This window comes from Nannobrachium achirus (assembly GCF_963921795.1).
Source record: "Nannobrachium achirus genome assembly, chromosome: 6".
NCBI lineage: Eukaryota > Metazoa > Chordata > Actinopteri > Myctophiformes > Myctophidae > Nannobrachium > Nannobrachium achirus.
Genome location: NC_137815.1, coordinates 20,693,864 through 20,716,411, shown reverse-complemented (window position 1 = coordinate 20,716,411; position 22,548 = coordinate 20,693,864). Strand labels below are relative to the sequence as shown.

Sequence of the window (22,548 nt, the reverse complement as noted above, 5' to 3'; positions counted from 1 at the left end):
ACAACGAATGACTCCCTCCATTAGCCGTTGTGTGTGCGCATGAGTTGACATCGGCACCTGAGACCAAAATAAGAATGGAGAAAGTGGGGCGGGTTAAATGAGGCGGTGGGGCTGGTCGTGAGAGGTCATGCTTCATAAAGCATGAGAGTTGAGTAAACTTCAGGTCCATCTGCGGCACCCAGCTGCTCCCAACTTCTCTTCGCATCGTTGTGTTGACACCAGTGGTGGGGAAAAGTACTCGGTTACAAGTAGAAGTGTTGAATTCCAAATTTACTTGAGTAAAAGTACAATAGTATTGGCGTTAAAATGTACCGTACCAAACGTAGAAAGTACACGTTGTGCAGAATCCCAATTCAGCCCCATTTCAAGTTTCCAAAATGTTAAAATGCTTTTGAAAATAGCAGATCTACAAGCTCACAATGTGTTGCATCGCGACACACTGTGAGCTTCTAGATCGTCTATCAAATGGCTGAAATGTAAATGAGGTTGAAGTTGTTAATATGTTTTTTTTTATAATAGTAACTAAAGTTTTCAAATAAATATATTGGAGTTAAAGTACAACATTTGGATCTGAGAATTAGTCAAGTAGAAGTACAAGTATTGGAAATGGGAATCACTCCAGTAAAGTACAAATAACTCAGAATTGCACTTAAGTACTTAGTTACTTTACACACATCAGGGATGATCTCACCAGGCATGCAGCTCAGTGTTGATACAGCCTCTGATCTGATGCTGGCCTGTAAATAAGTTACATTGTCCTCTCTCCTGACTCTGCTGGGGATTCACCCCGGCCCACCATAGAGAGGCTGGAATAGAAGTTTGGGGGAACAAAAATGTCCTCGCGTTTAACCTCAGATCTAGAGAGCCTGGTGCAAAAATGTTCGGGAGTATATTTAGCGCCGGACTCTGCCGACTCAAATGCAACGGGAAAAGTTCCAACTATGCACATTGTATAAGTTAGTTCATCAGTTTATCTTTGTACAATACAGCAGGGGTCTTCAACAGGGGGTCCGGGACCCCTAGTGTGTCCCCAGAGTTACTACAGGGGGTCAGAGTAGACTAAGTACAGAGTGAAAGGTCAAGTGTATTAAGTATTGATGGTTCAAGTGGTTAAATATCTGAAAACACAAATTGTCATGAATCCAAAATACACTGATGATTGTGCTGTCAAACAATGAAACTATATGGAATCCATGAAAAGGTTGTGGGGGTCCCTGCTTCATCTCTCTCTCAACTAAGGGGTCCTTGGACTGAGAACGTTGAAGACCCCTGCAATACAGCATTTAAACTACTTTAAATACATGGTTCACTTTCCAGAGTGGCCTGTTTGTAATTATATGTTTGTGGCCTCCTTGCCGAGTCAGCGAATGCATCCTTTGATGTCTCTGGCAAGGAGGAGATACGGCCCAACAGTGATGAACTGTACAGTATTTATACTCCAGGGGCCCTGAGAAGTACAGCCACATCATTCTGAATGACCGTTGCTGACTAGATGTTTCCCTGGTTTCTATCATGCAGAATTTCGAGCAAACGACACCAGAAACACTGACTTGTTCAAGACCCTGTACACTCTCAAGAGTTGTGGGGGTCCTTGCAAATAAAACGTTTGAGTACCACTAGTACCAGTGTAATGGACAAGACCAAGACTTTCCCACAGAGATATTGATGAACCCTTCTAATATAATGCAAACAATGCAATAAGTACTTAGAGTCTTAAATAATGCAACCATGTTTTATTTGTCAATAGCTTATTCGCCAATGCACAATAGTGACAATGCAAGTCATATAAAAAAATAAAGTGACTCTGGAGGATTTGTTCATCCTGTAAAAATTCTATACACAGCAACCAAAAGTCTCAGATGTATCCAATAATGTCATTACAGATTATAGGCTGTCGGCTGCCTGACTTCATGAGGGCCGTGAAGTGGTAGAAGTCTGTGGTGGTCTCGTGGAGCTCGTGGAGGGCCGAGTGGGACTGGTGGAAAAAGGGGGCGCGAGCCGGCTTCGGCTGCACCCCGACCGGACAGGACAGGCGCTTCGGGGCGTTGGCAGTCCTGGCGGCACGAGAAGAAGGTGCCGTGCTCCTCATCCTCACCCTGCCCTCCATGCTCTTGGACATCCCCGCTAGCTTCCGCCTCACGTTGACGAAGAAGCCCCTCGCGGAACTGGGCTTCAATTCCGCTGCGGCCGCCTCCGGGAAATCCGGCAGGTCCATCCAGTTCTGTATGAGGTCGGCGAAGCTGTTGTCCCCCAGCACCAGAGGCTGGCGGTTGCGTCCCCCGGTCAGCAGCGCCGTGGTCCAGTCCTCCGGGTCGCCGCCGCCACCGCCAACCTCGAACGATGTCCACCTCTCCAGGCAGGCGTCCGAGGTGGACTTGGGCCTGACGCGGCCGCTGGCGGCCCTGTTCGTCCGCAGGCAGGCGGAGGAAGAGACGCGCACGTTCCTGGTCCTCCTCAAAACGACGGCGTCGTCCTGCCACGACGCCTCCGAGTAGCCCGAGTCGAACTCCAGGCTCTTCTCGCTGCTGGGGGAGCCCAGGCTCAGCCTGAAGCCGCCCAGCTCGCTGACCGTCTCGTCCTCCTCCTCCTCCAAGGAACTGACCAGGCAGCAGGCGGAGTCGTAGGTGCTGGCCGTGCTGGCGTCCGATATGCGCAGGCGCGCCGCGCGCTCCCGCTGCAGCGCTCTCTGCTGGCAGGCGCGGGCCACCGCCGAGCGCTGCTGGGTCAGGGCCGGATGCAGGGCCGGGAGCGGGCCGCCGCCGCTGCTGGTGACGGAGGTGGTGGGGGATGTTTGTTTGGCCGGCGGACACATCCTCCTCAGCTGCTTCAGGTCCTGCAGCGAGCGCATCATATGATGCATCTGCTCCCTCAGACAGTCCCCGGAGTCACGCAGACAGAGCTGTGAGAGAGAGGAGATAAGAATCACATGCCGGTTAGCGGTCAGTCAAGTACGATGGGTGAATATAACACGTTTCCTAATAAACTACGGTGTTTCACATATCACAGGCTGCAGGCTCAGACTTGTGTCAAGTATTTTGCGCTGTCAGGTTTCACCATTCATCCCCGTCATAATCTCACAGAACACAAAACAACTATTAGAAAACGGATACAAAACTCAACCAGACAGTGACACAAATAAAGTGGGCCTAATTTATCTGCCGTCTCATTCACTAGACCACACCTGTAAAAGCACAAACCACATACACACACACACACAACTTATCTAATCGTATATGAGACAACTGTCAACACTAGGCTACAGATGTTCTCACACGTTCACCTTAATGTATGCAGACCACAGAGTCAGAGTAAACTAAAGCAGTGGTTCTCAAAGTGGATTCCAGGGACTCTGTGGTTTCCTTTAGGGGTGTCTAAATTGACCCTTACAAGTCTGTAACTCTGACAGTGTACACCAAATGGATCATTTGGTTCCATGTGTACACTGTCAGAGGGAGACCTTGAAATTTGAAAGTTTGAGAAACATTGAACTAAAGGACTGGAGAGACTATGGTCTTTTTGATGCTGGGTACAGCATGCCTGGCTCTTTAAGGGTGCGGCATGCCTGCATATGAAATTCAGCAGCGACCGACACACTGAAAGAACATAATACTCCCATTTCCTCTGCCTCTGACTCACAGGATCCCACGCTGATTGGCCAGAAGCGACCAGTGAGAAACGCTGGCTCACGCTCAAAATCAAACACAGGAATAACAGATCAGGTAACAAACAGTGTGTGTGTGCTGAGGGAACGCTTTTCAAACAGGAGAGAATGGGATACACTCCATGCAAACATCAACAGAACAAAAAAAAAAAAGAAATATGTTGCTTATTATTGAATGTCTCGCTGCATACCGAATGGAGGATTGTACAGTATGTCTTATTCAAACCTTTTGACACTTATCGTTTGCAGACAGCACTAACACACACACACGCACGCACGCACGCGCACACACACACACACACACACACACACACACACACACACACACACACACACACACACAGCCAGAAAGAGCCCTGAGTTAACAAAGAGGTGAGAAATGTAAAGATGAGCAGTGGAGGTACACAGAATGTCCTATCACAGGACCCAGGGTCATGTCTGAGTTGACAAATTCTCCTGTACAGCACTTCATAAATGCAAGTAGCAACTGTTCTGTGCACCCCATTCTCCACCAGTATGCTATCACCTCTGAACCTGCACGACCCCTTCTTCCCCTCTATCTGTCCAAGCATTTGACCCTGTCCCAAGACCTTCCGCCTTTGTTTACCGTTATCATTACCATGTCAGAAGTTGCAGGAACTTGAGAATGTACACCGAATCGTGTGGCACAACAACACGGGGCAAGAAAACCTGTCACACATTGTCCGCCGTTGTTTAAATAAGGCTGGCATAGCAATGATTAATGTATGGATCGGTATAATGACCGCATAAATGATGGGGGGAAAAAGTACTTTCTACATACTTAATAGCGGAACATGATTTCGCTGTCATCACATAACATTGTGCAAGGTTCAACGTGATGTCCCAAGTTGCAACGTAGCCTATCTGCAGCACCCTGAAGAGACGTTAATTGGGACATCACTGCCCGTTCTGCCTGCCTTGCACAATGTTAACGTAGGCAGATGTGGTCTCTCTAGTCTCTCTAAAATGAGAGCTTTTCATCAATGGTTCCAGTAGAAACCAACTTGTGTAGACTATTAAACAATAATCAGATGCATTGCTGTGCGCTTCGTTTAAATTGATCATTGATCCTTGAGGATATTATTAACTCACCATGTCTTTTCCGATCATCTGCAAGACACGACTGCGACTGCAAGCAAGGGACAATCTCTGCAAAAAAAGAATAAAAAATGCTATTTACTTTAAAAGTCGAATAAACAGCGGCAGCCAATGTAGCCTTTAAAGGCTGAATAGATAAATAAAGGTCAGACAAGCTTCAACGCTTACATTATGTTGTTAATCCTCGTATCCGATTAAAGTCATTAGTCCAAAAGTCCAGTAAAAAGATGTCTTCTTTTAACCCTTCAGTTCAGTGGTCCACAGAGCGCATCCAACCTTCCAGACAGCTACTCGTACAGCGGCAGATATGAGGTGCTGCTGTGCTGACTGACTGAGACGTGTTGTGAAGCTCTGGTCCATGCTCTGAGCTCTTTATACAGCTGCTGCTAGACAGCCAGTTAGAACGGCGTTGGTCTGAAGCAGCCAATCCCAGCTCAGTAGGCAGGGGGCGCTCATTTGCAAATATCATCTTTGTAAATGCAAGTAGCAGCAGTGTTGTAAGCAACTAGTACATTTACTTACGTGCAATTTTGAGGTATTTGTGCTTTACTTGAGTATTTCCAACAATACTTTTACTTCTAGTCCATTATATTATAGGGGGGAAATGTTGTACTTTACTCCACTAGGCTACATTTATTTGAACACTTACTATAGTTACTTTGCAGATTTAAATTATTATAGGCCTACATTAACCACTTTAGCCCTATTTTATACCTAGGCTGTTTGAAAATAGCCCAGCCGCAATGCAACGAGTTGTGAGCTTGTAGATCTGCTATTTTCAAATAGTTTTTGTAGGCTACTTTTACTTTTTGACTTTTACTTAAAGTTTCTATATTGCAGTATACTTTTAGTTAATTATAAAATGTGAATACTTTTTCCACCAGTGACCACTGATCTTTGTAAATGCATGTTGCCACTGCTGTAGCTACACATGTAGGCTATAACCTATGGGTTATAGCTAGAACAATTGATTCTTGCCCTTTAAATGAAAAAGGTTGGGGTGAAACATTTTAATCGTTTTTAAGGACAATATCAGACACCAGAACCAATAGGAGTGTGTTTTCAATGAATCTAACATAAAGTGCAGAAGTTACAATGGGTTTATATAAGAGGGCATTCTGATAAATACAAAAAAATCAAATGTCTAAATATTGAATCAAGCAATTTAACAGGGTATTATCTTGTTGGATTTGAGCAACATTTAGCAATTTGAAGCAATAGGCCTTGCAGGCTACTCAGATGTAGGTAAATAGCAATACCACAATGCAGAAATATTGCTGTAGGCCTATGTAAAAGTCATGTATTCAAAATGTTACTTGAGGAAAAGTACAAAGGTTTTTGCATTCAAATATAGCCTACTTGTAGAAAGTACCAAGTTTACTCATTATGTAGGCTACAATGTCCCATTTTGTCCAAGTGTTTTCAAAATGTGTCACAATGTATTGAAAGTCTTCATTCAGATCTCCAAACACAGATTACAACATGCTGTGAGCTTGTAGACTGGCTATTTTCAATTGTTATACTGGTAATTAAAAATAATGTAACTTGAGTAAATGTACGTTATTTTCCACCACTGCATATAAACCCCAGTGAATCACAGATCTCTGAGAGTGTACAAAGTCCATGGTTCCTAACCATCAATCATTTGGCAGGGGATCCACTGGAACACCCTCAGTGATCCATGTGGACCCCATGTCGAGAACCATATAGGGCTAGACCAGGGGTCTTCAACATTTTCAGGCCAAGGACCCCTTAGTTGAGAGAGAGAGATGAAGCAGGGACCCCCACAACCTTTTCCCTTTTCATAGATTCCATATAGTTTGACAGCACGATCATCAGTGTATTTTCAATTCATATCAATTTGTGTTTTCAGATATTTAACCACTTGAACCGTCAATACTTATAAAACTTGACCTTTCACTCTGTACTGTCTGTTCTTTTTCCTCTCTAATGCTCTTTGCCGAAAATAGCCGATCTACAAGCTCACAACGCCTCGCAGCGCGAGGCGTTGTGAGCTTGCAGATCTGCTATTTTTGGCTAAAGTTCTCCCAATATGGACACTAGGGTTCAAGTGGTTAACATAGAAAAGGAGAAAAAAGGTTTCTATCACACAAAGATTTGGAGGACCCCCTGTAGTAACTCTGAGGACCCCCTAGGGGTCCCGGACCCCCTGTTGAAGACCCCTGGGCTAGACGATGCTTATTAATCTTAATCGTATGAGAATTTAGCACATTTAATTCTACTAATTTTCTAGTAGGAGACCAGCCGACTACAGTTTTTTACACCCATTCACACATTAGGGGCCTAATTGAGCTATTGAGGGAGTGGATCATTGTTTGACAACAAGTCACCCATCCCATTAAATCTGTCAATGGAGCTTTATTATGTAGATGTGATGGGCCAAGGTGAAGACGTGTTCACAGCAAGGAGCAAATCAAACTTTGTTTGGTATGTTGTTCAAGTCCAAACATGTATTTTCTTTTAGCAACTTTACTCCTCTGGGATGGTCTTTCTTTCTTTCTTTCTTTCTTTCTTTCTTTCTTTCTTAGACATTTGCTCGGGACCCAAAATAGTGGAAAAAATAAGATCTACAACAAGCTCACAACGTGTCACTTGTGAGCTTTTAGATCTTCACTTCTTAAACATTGTTTTTTTTTTTTTTTTCTTATGGAATTTCTTAAATGTTTCTTTTATTTATTCATAAAATGACGTAGAAAAATCATTGCACTTTGGAATATTGAATGACATTTTTTAGCTTTTTTTTTGGAAAATGTGTCTGCGTCCCACGAATCTATCTGATACAGACTAGACTGTCTGTCTGTCTGTCTAGACTCTAGACTGTCTGTCTGTCTACTAACACAGAACAACAGGAGAGCTGGCCATTTACTGGGGGGGAGAAGGGGGGGGGGGTCCATTAAGGATGGTACCCTGCCCCCCCACAAAGCACTACAGCACATCTGTAATGACTTGGATTTTAATGAATGTCAATGGCAGCCCATACACTTCAGAATAGCTGCTGCCACAATGTGGACACTCCACCGCGCATTGCATTAAGTTAAGTCATTACAGGAGAGATGGAAAAGGGGGTTGGGACCCCATTTTCCGGAGCAGTTTTGCCTTTCATATTCAAACTGCACTGGCCTTGATAACAGTACCTGATGTTATGGCACATTAAAAGTTAGCCATTTACCATGAGAGGGAGTGGGTTGTTGGCTGAAACAGTGGTAAATCAGCCAACAACCCACAACCCTCGAATGGTATATTGCTTTTCTACCACTTCTACCATATAAATGAAAGAAGTTACCTTACCTACATCTGGCAAGTTACCTTGCCAGCTCCAAATATTGGTGAGATATCTCCAGTATACCTAGTTGCTATTTGAATTTAGAATTCAGAATTGCAAAAACAGAAGGAAGTTGGAAAAGTATCATGCTTTGCTCATGTGCTGAAACTCCCAAAAGTGAGACTTTGAGACCTGCTTTTCACCATGCAATGAAAGATAATGGTGATCATATGGTGGATCATCAATAAGTGTTACATCTTACATCATTACCAAAGTGGCATTGTGCTTTAAGCTTGACTCACAGTGCGTTGCTATGAGACACGCTGTGAGCTTGCAGATCTGTTCTTTTCGACTAGGCCTATAATATAAATGAAGTGTTATACAACCGTATGTACAGGCTGTTATCTGTTTTTCATAACACAAGAACCATAAATATTACAAGACCAGGCAGAGCTGGTGTATTCATGATGGTTTGTTCTGTGAAGGCGTGTTCATGGTTATCCAGGACAGGACACCTAGGTAACCATGGTTAGGATACATACTGTACATCTCACACACCTCTATATCATGACGTCTTCTTACATCCAGACAGTCTCCTCTGGACAGAATGATGTTCTGAATTAGATGGATCTCAACCTCACAGCTCAGAACCTCTAAACTATGGCTTTCATCTTCATTCTCCTGCTGCTCCTGCCATGCTTAGTTTGCAACATCTCTGCTGGTGAGTGCATCTTTAATTGACCACTAGAAGATGTTTGTTTGATTGATTGATTGACTGACTGAATACTTAATTAGCAGTTTTCCATTGGGGTCACTTCATCGAAACATAATGACAGACAAATAAACAATACTATATACCATACTCACAATGCCTCGCAGCGCGAGGCGTGAGCTTGTAGATCAGCTATTTTCGGCAAAGAGGTTTGGTGTAGAGGGGAAAAAGAGCAGACTAAGTACAGAGTGAAAGGTCAAGTTTATTAAGTATTGACGGTTCAAGTGGTTAAATATCTGAAAATACAAATTGGCATGAATCCAAAATACACTGACGATTGTGCTGTCAAACGATGAAACTATATTGAATCTATGAAAAGGTTGTGGGGGTCACTGCTTCATCTCTCTCTCAACTAAGGGGTCCTTGGCCTGAAAACGTTGAAGACCCCTGCTATATACAAATCATCAAAACTCAAAATATGTACAGTAAACAGTAACCCTTGTTGTTTCTTAAGACTATACACAGCTCATCAGAGTGTTAAGAGTGCAAAAATGGACTTGTGTTCTGTTGAGATACATAATTATCATCCAGTGGAGATCCTCCTCTAGAGCATAGTTGGTTATGGTCTATCTATACTCTATAGTAGACCAGTGGTTCCCAAACCTTTTAGCTGGAAACCTAAAAGAGAAACTTTACAAGATCACAACACATCGTGATGTGATGTGTTGTGAGCTTGTAGATCGGCTATTTTCACTACTTCTTCATTATTCCCAAATATGGTTCCTGGCTCACTGTTTGGGAAACACTGATATAGACGGATGTGTGAGGGGTTATTTCTATATTGGTAGGCATATCTTATTATAACACATTTAGCTATGAAAAATAAATCCATAAATGTATGTAGATACAGAAGTGGTATTTCACAGTGATGAATCATCTATTTGAGTATTAGTTCTCCAGGCCAGGCCTGGAGTCTGGACCACAGCTAGAGCTGCTCATTCTCATATAACAACCAAAGTAACCTGTGTAGATAACAGTCTAGACTACTGATGTAACTCATACTAACTAGAAAATGAACATAATATAGACGATTGGCTCAAATTAATGATTAATCCTCTTGGTGTCTGTCTGTCTGCTGTGTGTGTACGTATGTGTGTACGTGTACGTGTGGGAGGGAGACACAGAAAATAAGCCGGGAATTGCTTTGAGTCATGCAATTACATTATGTTTTGAACTGTGATGAAACTCCTACAGGAATTGATCTTTCACCTAATGGTTTTAGTTAGTACCTCCAAGTGACTAATGCAAAAGTGAATTTGGGAGAGTTGTCCAGCAACACACCAAGAGCGCCCTCTGGAGGAACTGCTAGTGTAATGTGCAGAGGCAGACATACAGTATTAGGCCTAGAATTATTGAATGCTTTAACTGTTGAAAAATAGCAGATATACAAGCTCACAGCGCGGCACTAGCGAGCTTGTAGATCTGCTATTTTTGGAAAAAGTCGTGAAAATGTGTGCAAATCTTTGAATATATGTATTTTTCAAAGTGAACGTGTGTAACTAAAATTTTGCTTCTGGGTGGTTCCTGGAACTAAATATTTTGAGATGGGGTTCCGTGGCCAAATAAATATCATTTTGGGGGTCCTTCACATGAAAAGGTCTCTCAAGAACAGACTAACTGAGCTCCAGTTAAGTGAAAAGGACCTTTTCTTTGACGATGGCTGGCCAGATTGCTGACATAGAAACACAGGTTTTTCAAAAAACCTTGGAAGGATTTAAAAGACACTTATAGAATCGGGTCAAAATTCGAATTTTCATGATTTAAAAAAAAAATATTTTTCAATAGTTAAAGCATAAAATAATGTTACACAATAATGTGTACCCGTTCTGAATGGGTTAAGACCGTCGTCTATCAGAACAAGGGGTGGGAGGCAGGGGTCATCTCCATGCTGGTTTATGGTGGACAAAATGAGCAGACAATAATATTACCAAAAATAACACAAAGAGCCAGCCCTGAATGACCATAACCATAAGGTCTGTAACTCTGACATGTGTTCAAATAATGGTTCCATTTGTAGGAGTTAAGAGGGAGGGTCCTAACCAATAGTAAAGTGTCACACATATTCTGAAGAAAACCTGGATACTTGACATTCAGTAATTGGGTGTTACTTATAATGTTCTTAAATAAGAACATTATAATGGTGTGTAAAAAAGAACATCTAAATTTGGCACAGACACATTTGCCCGTGTACGGACATGTTGATGATCCCTGGTGCATGGGGGGGTCACTGGTCAGCCCTATGTTCTCCCCAGTTTAGGCTTGGGATTAGGGATAGGTTTATACTTGGGTTGGGCTTAAGGTTAGGTTTGAGGAAACATATTAGGGCTGAGGCAGAACTGAAACTGTGATCTTGCATTCAAGGCCAGCCAGGGGCGTCACAAGGGGGGGGAAAGTGGGACTGGGCCATGGTGGTGGGACCTTAATTATTTCATACTTTAGCTATTGAACTGTGCTGCGCTGCGAGCTTGTAGATCTGCTATTTTTGAAAAGTCGTGAGAATGTGTGCACATTTTTGATTATCTGTATTTTTTAAGCGAACATTTGTAACTAAAATGTTGCCTCTGGGTGGTCCCTGGAACTAAATATTTTGAGATGGGGGTCCGTGGCCAAATACATATCATTTTGGGGGTCCTTCACGTGAAAAAGTTTGAGCACCACCTACATAGAAACATAGGTTTTTCAAAAAACCTCAGAAGGATTTGAAATATTCAAAGACTTTTCATGATTTTTCAAAAATAGCAGATCTACAAGCTCGCAGCGCGGCACTCGGTGCCGCGCTGTGAGCTTGTATATCTGCTATTTTTCAATAGTTAAAGCACAAAATAATGCGTAATAATGCGTTCCCAGTCTAAATGGGTTACTTAAACCCCCTCCCCCTATGAAGAACCAGAATTCGGTGACACCATTAAGGCCAGCCAGCTGTGCGAGGTCACCAACAAACGCTGTGGCATTTCTGTGTCTCCAGAGTTCGTCGGCCTTCCTGACTCTGTGTCAGTGCTGGAGGACGTTCGGCCCAGGAATGTGTTGGCGGAATTCCAGGTGCGGAATTTCAGCCGCAAGCCTGACGTCCGCGTCTTCTCTGTAACCCCACATGAGGACCTGCTGGAGGCCCCCGTTGTCACCCCTGCACTTGATGCTGGCACCTTTGACGTCCAGGTGAACAGGGTCAATTTTAATTTGCTAAACTGATGACAGTGGTGGAAAAAGTACCAATAAAGAAATACTCTGTTACAAATAAAAGTCCAGAATTCAAAATGTACTTGAGTAAAAGTGCAAAAAATATTTTTTATTATTACTCATCCCATGGAGATTTGATTTTTTTGTCACATTCCTAAGCCAATAATTTGATGACCAGCAGTATATGGAGACACAAAGAGCCTGCTTTGTTCCCTATGGAGACCCAAAGAGTCAAATTATTGGCTTAGAAATGCGACAAAAACAAATAAATATCCATGAATTCATGACTCCATGGGGTGAGAAATTGATAAAAAGTAATTTTGCGAGTGAACTATCCCTTTAAAGTACCAAAAGTACAGTAAATGTACTCATTATGCAGAATGTCCCATTTCAAGTTTTGAAATGTAAAAAAAATGAGGGTTTAGGGTATTTAGGGTTGAAGTTGTTAATGCATGTTTTGTAATAACTAGAAGCTCGGGCGGCCGAGCGTCTAGTCGGCGACCTGGCCAACTCGGGAACAATGTAAATAGGGAATGAATGCCCCGCCCTTTAATGCAAACCCCATTATACCTGTTGTCATAGGATCCGTTTTGACCATCTGTTTGCGTGTGTCCATTTATGCCCATATATGGAGAGATATGTCTGTCTACGTCCATTTTCTGCCCATATATGGAGATCTCTGTACCTGGTTTGACCATCTGTTTGCCTGTGCCCATTTATGCCCATATATGGAGTTTGCGACCTGGCCAACTCGGGAACGATGTAAATAGGGAATGAATGCCCCACCCTTTAATGCAAATCCCATTATATGGAGATCTCTGTATCTGTCTGTGTCCCTTTTATGCCCATATACTCTATCTGTGTCCATCTTTTATGCCCATATGCCCATATATGGAGATCTCTGTATCTGCCCATATGCCCATATATGGAGATCTCAGTCTGTGTCCCTTTTATGCCCATATATCTGCGTCCATTTTATGCCCATATGCCCATATATGGAGATCTCTGTATCTGCCCATATGCCCATTCTCTGTATCAGTCTGTGTCCCTTTTATGCCCATATACGGAGATATCTGTCATGGAGATTTCAGTCTGTGTCCCTTTTATGCCTATATATCTGTCTGTGTCCCTTTTATGCCCATATACGGATGCAAACCCCATTATATGGAGATCTCTGTATCTGTCTGTGTCCCTTTTATGCCCATATACTCTATCTGTGTCCATCTTTTATGCCCATATGCCCATATATGGAGATCTCTGTATCTGCCCATATGCCCATATATGGAGATCTCAGTCTGTGTCCCTTTTATGCCCATATATCTGCGTCCATTTTATGCCCATATGCCCATATATGGAGATCTCTGTATCTGCCCATATGCCCATTCTCTGTATCAGTCTGTGTCCCTTTTATGCCCATATACAGAGATATCTGTCATGGAGATCTCAGTCTGTGTCCCTTTTATGCCCATATATCTGTCTGTGTCGGGCGGCCGAGCGTCTAGTCGGCGACCTGGCCAACTCGGGAACAATGTAAATAGGGAATGAATGCCCCGCCCTTTAATGCAAACCCCATTATACCTGTTGTCATAGGATCCGTTTTGACCATCTGTTTGCGTGTGTCCATTTATGCCCATATATGGAGAGATATGTCTGTCTACGTCCATTTTCTGCCCATATATGGAGATCTCTGTACCTGGTTTGACCATCTGTTTGCCTGTGCCCATTTATGCCCATATATGGAGTTTGCGACCTGGCCAACTCGGGAACGATGTAAATAGGGAATGAATGCCCCACCCTTTAATGCAAATCCCATTATATGGAGATCTCTGTATCTGTCTGTGTCCCTTTTATGCCCATATACTCTATCTGTGTCCATCTTTTATGCCCATATGCCCATATATGGAGATCTCTGTATCTGCCCATATGCCCATATATGGAGATCTCAGTCTGTGTCCCTTTTATGCCCATATATCTGCGTCCATTTTATGCCCATATGCCCATATATGGAGATCTCTGTATCTGCCCATATGCCCATTCTCTGTATCAGTCTGTGTCCCTTTTATGCCCATATACGGAGATATCTGTCATGGAGATTTCAGTCTGTGTCCCTTTTATGCCTATATATCTGTCTGTGTCCCTTTTATGCCCATATACGGATGCAAACCCCATTATATGGAGATCTCTGTATCTGTCTGTGTCCCTTTTATGCCCATATACTCTATCTGTGTCCATCTTTTATGCCCATATGCCCATATATGGAGATCTCTGTATCTGCCCATATGCCCATATATGGAGATCTCAGTCTGTGTCCCTTTTATGCCCATATATCTGCGTCCATTTTATGCCCATATGCCCATATATGGAGATCTCTGTATCTGCCCATATGCCCATTCTCTGTATCAGTCTGTGTCCCTTTTATGCCCATATACAGAGATATCTGTCATGGAGATCTCAGTCTGTGTCCCTTTTATGCCCATATATCTGTCTGTGTCCCTTTTATGCCCATATACGGAGATATATCTGTCTGTGTCCCTTTTATGCCCATATACGGAGATATCTGTCGGGTCGAGGCAAGGCCCCTGTATTGCCCATATATGGAGATCTCTGTATCTGCCCATATGCCCATATATGGAGATCTCAGTCTGTCGGGTCGAGGCTAGGCCCCTGTATCTGCCTGCAGTGATGTCACAATGACTCAGCGCTTGCGCCCGGCACTGCAGTGATGTCACAATGAGTCAGCGCGTGCGCCGATTTTGCACCGATTTCCGCATAAGGAGATTCCGAACGTTTCGCGCCGGTTAGGGAAAACCGCGCGTCGGGTCGGGTCGAGGCCCGGCACTGCACTCCGTGCCGCGGCGGGGAACGCGCGTGCCGAATCTGAAGCCGGTGGGACGAACGGTTCTCGAGATACGCGGATTACAAACACACACGCAGAGACTTCTCGCATTTATAGATAGATAGATAATCCAAAAATAATAATCTACAAAGTAACCACCGGTAGTAACTAATGTTTTCAAAAATGTGTCTCCGAGATGTAGTGGACTAGAAGTAAAGGTACTGAAAATTGGAAAATACTCCAGTAAAGCAAAAAATACCTCTAAAGTACCGTACTTGAGCACATGCACTTAGTTACCTAGCTCACCACTGATGACAGAACACTTGAATAATTAATGTTTCTGTGGAGCGATGGAGAATACTGCCGGTTGATAAGGTTTGCTGATGTCTTTATAGATAATACAGAATGGCTCTCTGGACTATGAGAGGGTGCCCATGTATACGGTGCGTTTGCAACTCATCAATGAGTCTGGCATCATCATAGAAGAGCAAACCCTCCATATCAGAGTGGGGGACGTGAATGAGCCTCCACAGTGTGACCCTCTGTTCCAGTTAACAGGTACAATACAGTGTATACACTATATGTGACACTCATTTAGACCCAGCAACAAGCAGTGGTGGAAGAAGTAGGTTACTCAAATCGTCTTACTTAAGTTCAAGTATCAATACTGCTTTGTAGAAATACTCTGTTAGGGCACGGTCACACCACACTTTGATTCTACCTATGAGGGTGGACACTAGCCTAGTAAACAACCAACTTCCGTAATCCAAACAAATTAAATGGTTTCCGGAAGAGGGCGGGTACGAGGCTAGGTGGACACGGTTCTATTGTGAAAATAGCCGATCTACGTGCTCACATAGATCAGCTATTTTCACAATTTCTGCTTCTAATATTGGACAAATTGGTCAATGTTTAATTTGTCATTTTAGAGGTATTAAAAAGTCCTTAAATTGTCACTTTAGAAACATGCATAATATACCCTCTATACACTTAAAATGTATGTTGGTTTGTTTACTGTTGAGTGAGAAAACAGTGTTTCACATTAAGTTAATCATCTGGGGACCCCCAAAATAATTTGAGGACCCCCCCTGGGGGTCCCGGCCCACAGGTTGAGAACCACTGCTCTACTCTACATCCAGCAGCACGACAATGTCTTACGTCATGCAACCATACAGTACATAGCAGGTGTTTGTTTTACAGGAGCTACTGTCCATGTTCCAGAGGATTTCCCAGCTCCAGTGTCCATATACACCATCCTGGCCTGGGACCCTGACCACAACGACACCACCTCAGTATACTCACACAGCAACTATACATTAATTTCTTATCCATTATTCTATCAATTACTGTTTTGACTAATCAAATCATTTAGAAGCACATTCTTTTCTTTATGTTTAAAAAAAAATATATAGGATATCAACAATTATTCGACTAAATCGATTAGTCTGATTAACAATGTTGTCGTACAACAATGTTGTGCAAAATAATAGCAAAATATAACATAGGTTTATATATTTTTTGTTGTTGGAAATTGTTTAGTTTATTAAAAATCATTCTATTTAGTGAATTATTAAATTGATTAGTTTGATGAACTGTTGCACCTCTATGATCTATACCAGGGGTCTTCAACAGGGGGTCCGGGACCCCTAGGGGGTCCTCAGAGTTACTACAGGGGGTCCTCCAAATGTTTGTGTGATAGAAACCTTTTTTCTCCTTTATATCAACCACTTGAACCCCAACGTCCATATTCTGAGACTTTTAGCCAAAAATAGCAGATCTACAAGCTCACAACGCGTTGTGAGCTTGTAGATCGGCTATTTTTGGCAAAGAGGTTTGGTGTAGAGGGGGAAAAGAGCAGCCTAAGTGCAGAGTGAAAGGTCAAGTTTATTAAGTATTGACGGATCAAGTGGTTAAATATCTGAAAACACAAATTGACATGAATCAAAAATACACTGACGATTGTGCTGTCAAACGATGAAACTATAGGGAATCTCTGAAAAGGTTGTGGGGGTCCCTGCTTCATATCTCTCTCAACTAAGGGGTCCTTGGCCTGAAAACGTTGAAGACCCCTGATCTATACATCACTGATGGCTTGTGGCTAACAGGTCGATTAACCTACTGATTGTACATGTCTGTGCTGTAGTTCTCCATCACCCAGGTACGTCCTGGCTCCTCAAGCGGTAGATTTCATATCGACGGAGTTGGCACTCTTACATCCAGCGAGCCTTTTGATTACCACAACGGACCACAGGTATGATCGGTTGCTTCAGGGGCCATCAATATGTCACGGACAAATGTGTCCGTGGGAAGACGTGGCCATGTCTGTGGCAACATTATACATTTTTAATGTTCTTATTTCGGTCATAAGACCCTAATTACTGAGTTTCAGTCTCCAGGTTCTCCTCAGTATATGTATGACACTGATTTACTATGACACTATGGCACATTAGTAGTCCACTTGGACAGTGGTTAACTTTTTATTTGTAAGGAATCGGACCCCCATAACTCTGAGAGTGTACTGTACAACCATTTGGTTCCATTAAAGGACAACTTTAGTTTTTTACAACAAGGGTTCATATTTTAGATTGTAATTAAAGAATATAAAAGATGAGTGTTAAATTGATTTCATTTACTTCTTTCTATTGTTTTAGAGATTCTTATTTCAGTGGTTGGGGGCATGCGTACAAGTGGCTAAATATGTCATTTTTCACAGAATAAGCCCATTCCCAAGAACGCAACCTTTCATGGTTGGATGCAGGGGTGAGATGCCGTGAGACTTATTTAGTTGCACGCGCGCACGCCTCGTCGCCTCACGTGCAAGCACGCGCACATCACGAATTTAGAGGGGCACCACTTCTAAAATCCATATCACACCACTGGTTGGATGTGACTTATGGGGGCTATAAGTGTTACTGTAAATAGCAATAAAGAAACTGCTGGCTTATTGTGTCTAAAAATACATATTTAGCCACTTGTACGCATGCCCCCATGCGTACGCATGCCCCACATTTTAGCATGGTAAACGCGATAAAACAATAGAACGAAGCAAATGAAAACATTTTAACACTCACTTTTTCTTTTCTCTAATTACAATCTAAAATATGAACCCTTGTTGTAAAAAAACAAAGTTGTCCTTTAATTCCATTTGGTTGCATTTGTTACAGACCTAAATTGTTAATTTTGACAAAAATGTCTATCACAAGCCAGCATGGCGACAATCCCTGCTGTTGAGGCCAGTTGGGCAGTTGCGTCACAAAACTGTGTACGTGTCTGTGTTTAGAGTAACATACTGCTTCAGTAATGCTGTGTATTGCAGAGGTTCGAGGTGGATGTGGCCGTGAGAGACACACAAGGTGCCAACTGCACCGGAACGGTCAGAATCCAGGTTCTGAAAGTGTACAACCATCCTCTGGACTTTGTGTAAGTACAGTACAACAAACATATCCTTATGCTGCATTCACACCGAGAGAAGCCAAGCTAATGGTTTGCTTGGTAATTCAACGTATTCTCTATGCAAACCAGCTTTAAACATTTCCAAGCTTTTTTTCCAGCTTGGAAATTTTAAAAGCTGGTTTGCATAGAGAATACATTGAATTACCAAGCAAACCATTAGCTTGGCTTCTCTCAGTGTGAATGAGGCATTACTGTCTGGCAGAAAAGCGTGACATGTTTTGAGCTTTTGGATCTGCTACTTTTGATACATTTGAATTTGAATCCTTGAGAGCAACAATTCTGGACATATAAGTTTTCCACGCAGAAGACAGTTTACCATCCCTTTCTATTATCGATCATCTCCCTCATGTTCTGTCTTGATGCAGAGAGAAGTGCAAACACATTACATCCATTGAACCAGGTTGGAATCTTTATGACGACGTAGGATGTAAATATGGTTTCTCGATGTGTATGTATGTTTTCAGACAGGGTTTCCAGAGTGTATCCATCTTTGAGAGCCAGGGACCTGAGTCCTTCGTAGCTGCCGTAAAGGCCAACGTCTCCTTCCCTGATGTGCGTTACACCTTTGTGAGTGACTACCCACCTTTCAAGATACGGAGAGGTTAGCCCTAACTCTGGAAATAATCTACTTTGGGTTCTTTCTGTACTGATATTTTATCTTGGGCAAACACTGGCGCCTGATCAATGGAGCAAAGGGGAGCAATGGCTCCCCCTATCTGCCGGTCGGGGGAGCCCAGTAGAGTCGCCGAAATGAAGCTCGCCGAGAAACGGGGGGTGCGTTCGGAAATGCACACCGGGTGTGGCAACGGTGTGCTTTTTCAGCCTGAACTCAGAAGGTAAACTTTCTGAAAAGCAGCAGTTGCTAACCTAACGTTGCTATTGATGTTTATAAACTAGGGTAAATTATGGTTATAGTCTTAATCTCACAGTATCATAACCCCCTCCAAGCATCACGCTGTGGAGAGGATGATTTTGGCTTTAACACAGAACACTTTAACAGAACGGCAACTTTTGGAATTTGGGTGGCTCAGAATCAGACGGAGGAGAAATTGGGACAGCAAGGAAAGGAGAAATAAATGCCAACGGTGAGTTAATATGAACAGAACTGACTGCCTGGAGTTAGCATAACATATCCAATGTGAAGCCCCAAAGACACCCGAAAATGACTTAATAAAGGAAACCCGTTTTATTCGACTTTATACCCCAAAATACAAATTTTAGCCGACTTTATAACCGGAAATACCCGATTTTTCGCGGCACCGCGGGAAATGTCTCCTGGATTTGTGCTCCCCCTAGCGGGGACAGAGTTAGGCACCGGTGGTGGCAAAGACTTGGTCCTGTGCGTGGCACATGTTTAGATTTTCTTTTTTACACACCATTATAATGTTCTTATTTTGATCATAACTTTACTACAAGCTCACAACACCTCGCCCTGCGAGGCATTGTCGAGCTTGTAGATCGGCTATTTTCACAATGTTTGTCTCAAAACCAGGTAAGGACCCAAATGCAGAAATCAGCCACAGAAAACAAGGAATGAACTTCAATAATTTTTACTTAGAAAACATTAACTTAGCTCATACATGGGCAACTGGCAGCCCCGGGGGCCACATGCGGCCCTCACCTTCACTTAATGCGTCCCACAGGTTAATATCGAAATACTGATATATTATATTTAAGGCTGGGACTTTAACTGATTAATTGCGATTAATTAATTACAGAAAATTAACGCGATTAAAAAAATTAACGCATTTTAATCGCACTTAGTTTTTGCACCACTGAACCTTCAGTTTTGGGCATATCGATCATAGCGATGCACCAACCAAGAAGAGACAACAAACGCAAAGGGAGAAGTAGCCGATCAGAGCGCTTTGCTTGGCCCAGTGGATGCGAAATTTAGATTTAAAAACTCACTTGTTGATTCACTCTTACAAAAAAATGTGTTTTACTTGAAAAACAATGCTTCTCAGGTCAAATATCGATGTGCGATTAAAATGCGATTAATTGCGATTAATTAATCACAGAGGCTGTAATTAATTAGATTAAAAATGTTAATCGCCTCCCAGCCCTTTATATTAATTCCAAACATGCAAAACAGGACCTCCTTTAATTACTTCAGTCCATATAGTTAGTTTCATCATATCGTTTTTGATGGCTAGTATTAAAATTGTACGCTTTTTATGTTAAATTTATTTGTAATAAAGTTCATGAAGTTTACATATTGTAATTATAACCAAATAAAGGACACACCGCATTGCGACATATTTAGCACTTGTAGACTGGCTATTTTTAGCTACCTATTTGTGACAGAATGATGGAATGGGACATCAATTTACGAAATAAGTTACGTTCAAATATGGACATAAGAGGTTTCAGATAAGAGGTTTCTGTCGACAGCAACAATCTGCAATGTGGCCCCATGGAGTGAGTGTGGAAATCCAGTGGCCCCCTCCGTCATCAAACTGGCCCAACTCCACACCACTCCACACCACACCGCCCACTTGTGCCAGGTTTTCCACTACAAGGTCCTGGGTAGAGTGGTGTGAAAGTGGTACTAAACAGGGTACTAAAAAGTATCCACTCTAGAGTAGGTCTGAGCTAGGCCAAACAGGGCCAAACACATCATAATGACTGATCACTCACAGACTTTTCATTTGGACCACCAGGATATAGTTGTAATACATGATAATAGATTCTATTGTGTTATAACCACTATCATAATCTATTATAGTGTATTATAATTATCATAGTAATACATTAATACTTTATAATGTATTATAATCACATTTATAATCCATTATAGTGCATTATAATTAGGATAGTTGTAATACAAATTTATATTGTATTATAATCACAGTTAAAAGGGTCAATTTGTTTCTTACCGATAGGGTAATGGAAAATGTAGATATTTTTATGTGGTGCGGTGTGGTGCAGTGTGGTGTGGTGTGTTGCTAAAACTGCAGTCGAAAATGGGCTAAAGTTGCCCACCCCTGACTTAGCTAATCAAAAAAAAAGCAAAACTCAAACAGCGATGTCCCGGGACCTCGCGCTTTCTCTGTGTTGTCGTCTGAACATGGCATAACAGTATACAAATGGACCCGTTAGGGTCCATTTGTACACTGTCAGAGTTAAGGGGAGAACTTGAAATTGTAAAGGTTTGAGAAACACTGCCATAGGCCAATAGATATATGGTTCAAAAATGTTTGTGAACCACTGCTCTAGTCCAGGGGTTCCCAAACCTTTTTGTCTCAGGGCACCCCATAAATATTTTCTTAATCCGAGGCACCCCTACATTATAATTTTCACTCCCAGCAGTGAAAACAGCAGATCTACAAGCACACAACGCCTCGCATCGCGAGGCGTTGTGTGCTTGTAGATCGGCTGTTTTCACTAGTTTAGTGCGACAGAGGTTTCTGCCTGACAGTAATGATATTTTAGTAATTATGTTACGAGGAAAACGTTGCGATAATAGCCATTTTGGTTAGAACTGACTGAAAATAACTTTGTGCTTCAAGTTTAAAATGATACTAAATATTTTTTCAAGTGTCCAAATAAATTCCAAATATTATCAAATGATCTCGCGGCACCCCTGGACTGCCGTCGCCCACTTTGAAAACCCCTGCTCTAGTCTCCCTGCTCTGTGCCAACAGAGGACGGGGTGATCAGGACGGCCTATGATCTGGACCTGGAGGCAGACAGAGCCCTGGCTCACAGCGTGCTGCTGGTGAGGGCATACAGCCTGGCAGAGGAGCGCAGTGGCACCGCCACCGTCACCGTCACCGTCCTGGACGTCAACGAGTACCCGCCCTTCTGTTTCCCACCTGAGTTTGTGTAAGACCAATGCACTAAATCACTGGCTCCCAAACCGTTCAGCTCGAGACCCAAATAGTCAGGGGATATCTTAAAAAGTCCTGGAATAAATTCCTTACCAAAACATTTCTTCACCAATGTGTTTGTAAAGGTGTCTAGTAACACATCTCACAAAGACTGAAATTCAGTTTCCCTAGGAAAATCTTTGACAGCTAGGGTAATTCTGGGTCTCATTCACTCACTATACACTATACTATAGGGCAGGGGTCTTCAACCGGGGGTCCGCGACCCCTAGGGGGTCCGCGGAGGTACTGCAGGGGGTCCCCCTGCAAAAGTTTTTTTTTTTTTTTTTTTTTTTGCCATTTTCCACATTTATGTTAAAAAATAAATCATGATTCTATCCATTTTGAATAGCTTGAATACATCATGACTATGCAATT

At 42.6% G+C, this 22,548-nt stretch overlaps 2 protein-coding genes across 2 annotated transcripts in view; one reads left to right on the top strand and one right to left on the bottom strand.

Annotated features, from left to right (window-relative positions):
* Window positions 1–1,855: 1,855 nt before the first annotated feature.
* Window positions 1,856–4,795, bottom strand: LOC308287543 (PAK4-inhibitor inka2-like; the record flags this gene model as incomplete). The annotated part of the gene is made up of 2 exons (XM_080728758.1): window positions 4,775–4,795; window positions 1,856–2,899 (listed from the first exon to the last, which is right to left on the bottom strand). The coding sequence occupies exons 1-2, from the start codon at window positions 4,790–4,792 to the stop codon at window positions 1,856–1,858; spliced, it is 1,062 nt and encodes a 353-aa protein (XP_080584884.1). The 5' UTR covers window positions 4,793–4,795.
* A 3,928-nt stretch (window positions 4,796–8,723) lies between these two features.
* The window catches only part of LOC308286319 (cadherin-related family member 4-like), a gene marked incomplete at its 5' end in the record, with an annotated part of 31,291 nt that continues 17,466 nt past the window's right edge, over window positions 8,724–22,548 (top strand). Inside the window, 8 exons of the mRNA XM_080727317.1 lie at window positions 8,724–8,784; window positions 11,720–11,991; window positions 15,244–15,406; window positions 16,070–16,140; window positions 16,992–17,006; window positions 18,165–18,268; window positions 18,766–18,902; window positions 21,949–22,129. Of these exons, the coding sequence (XP_080583443.1) occupies window positions 8,724–8,784; window positions 11,720–11,991; window positions 15,244–15,406; window positions 16,070–16,140; window positions 16,992–17,006; window positions 18,165–18,268; window positions 18,766–18,902; window positions 21,949–22,129 (1,004 nt within the window). The remainder of the gene's footprint in view (window positions 8,785–11,719; window positions 11,992–15,243; window positions 15,407–16,069; window positions 16,141–16,991; window positions 17,007–18,164; window positions 18,269–18,765; window positions 18,903–21,948; window positions 22,130–22,548) is intronic.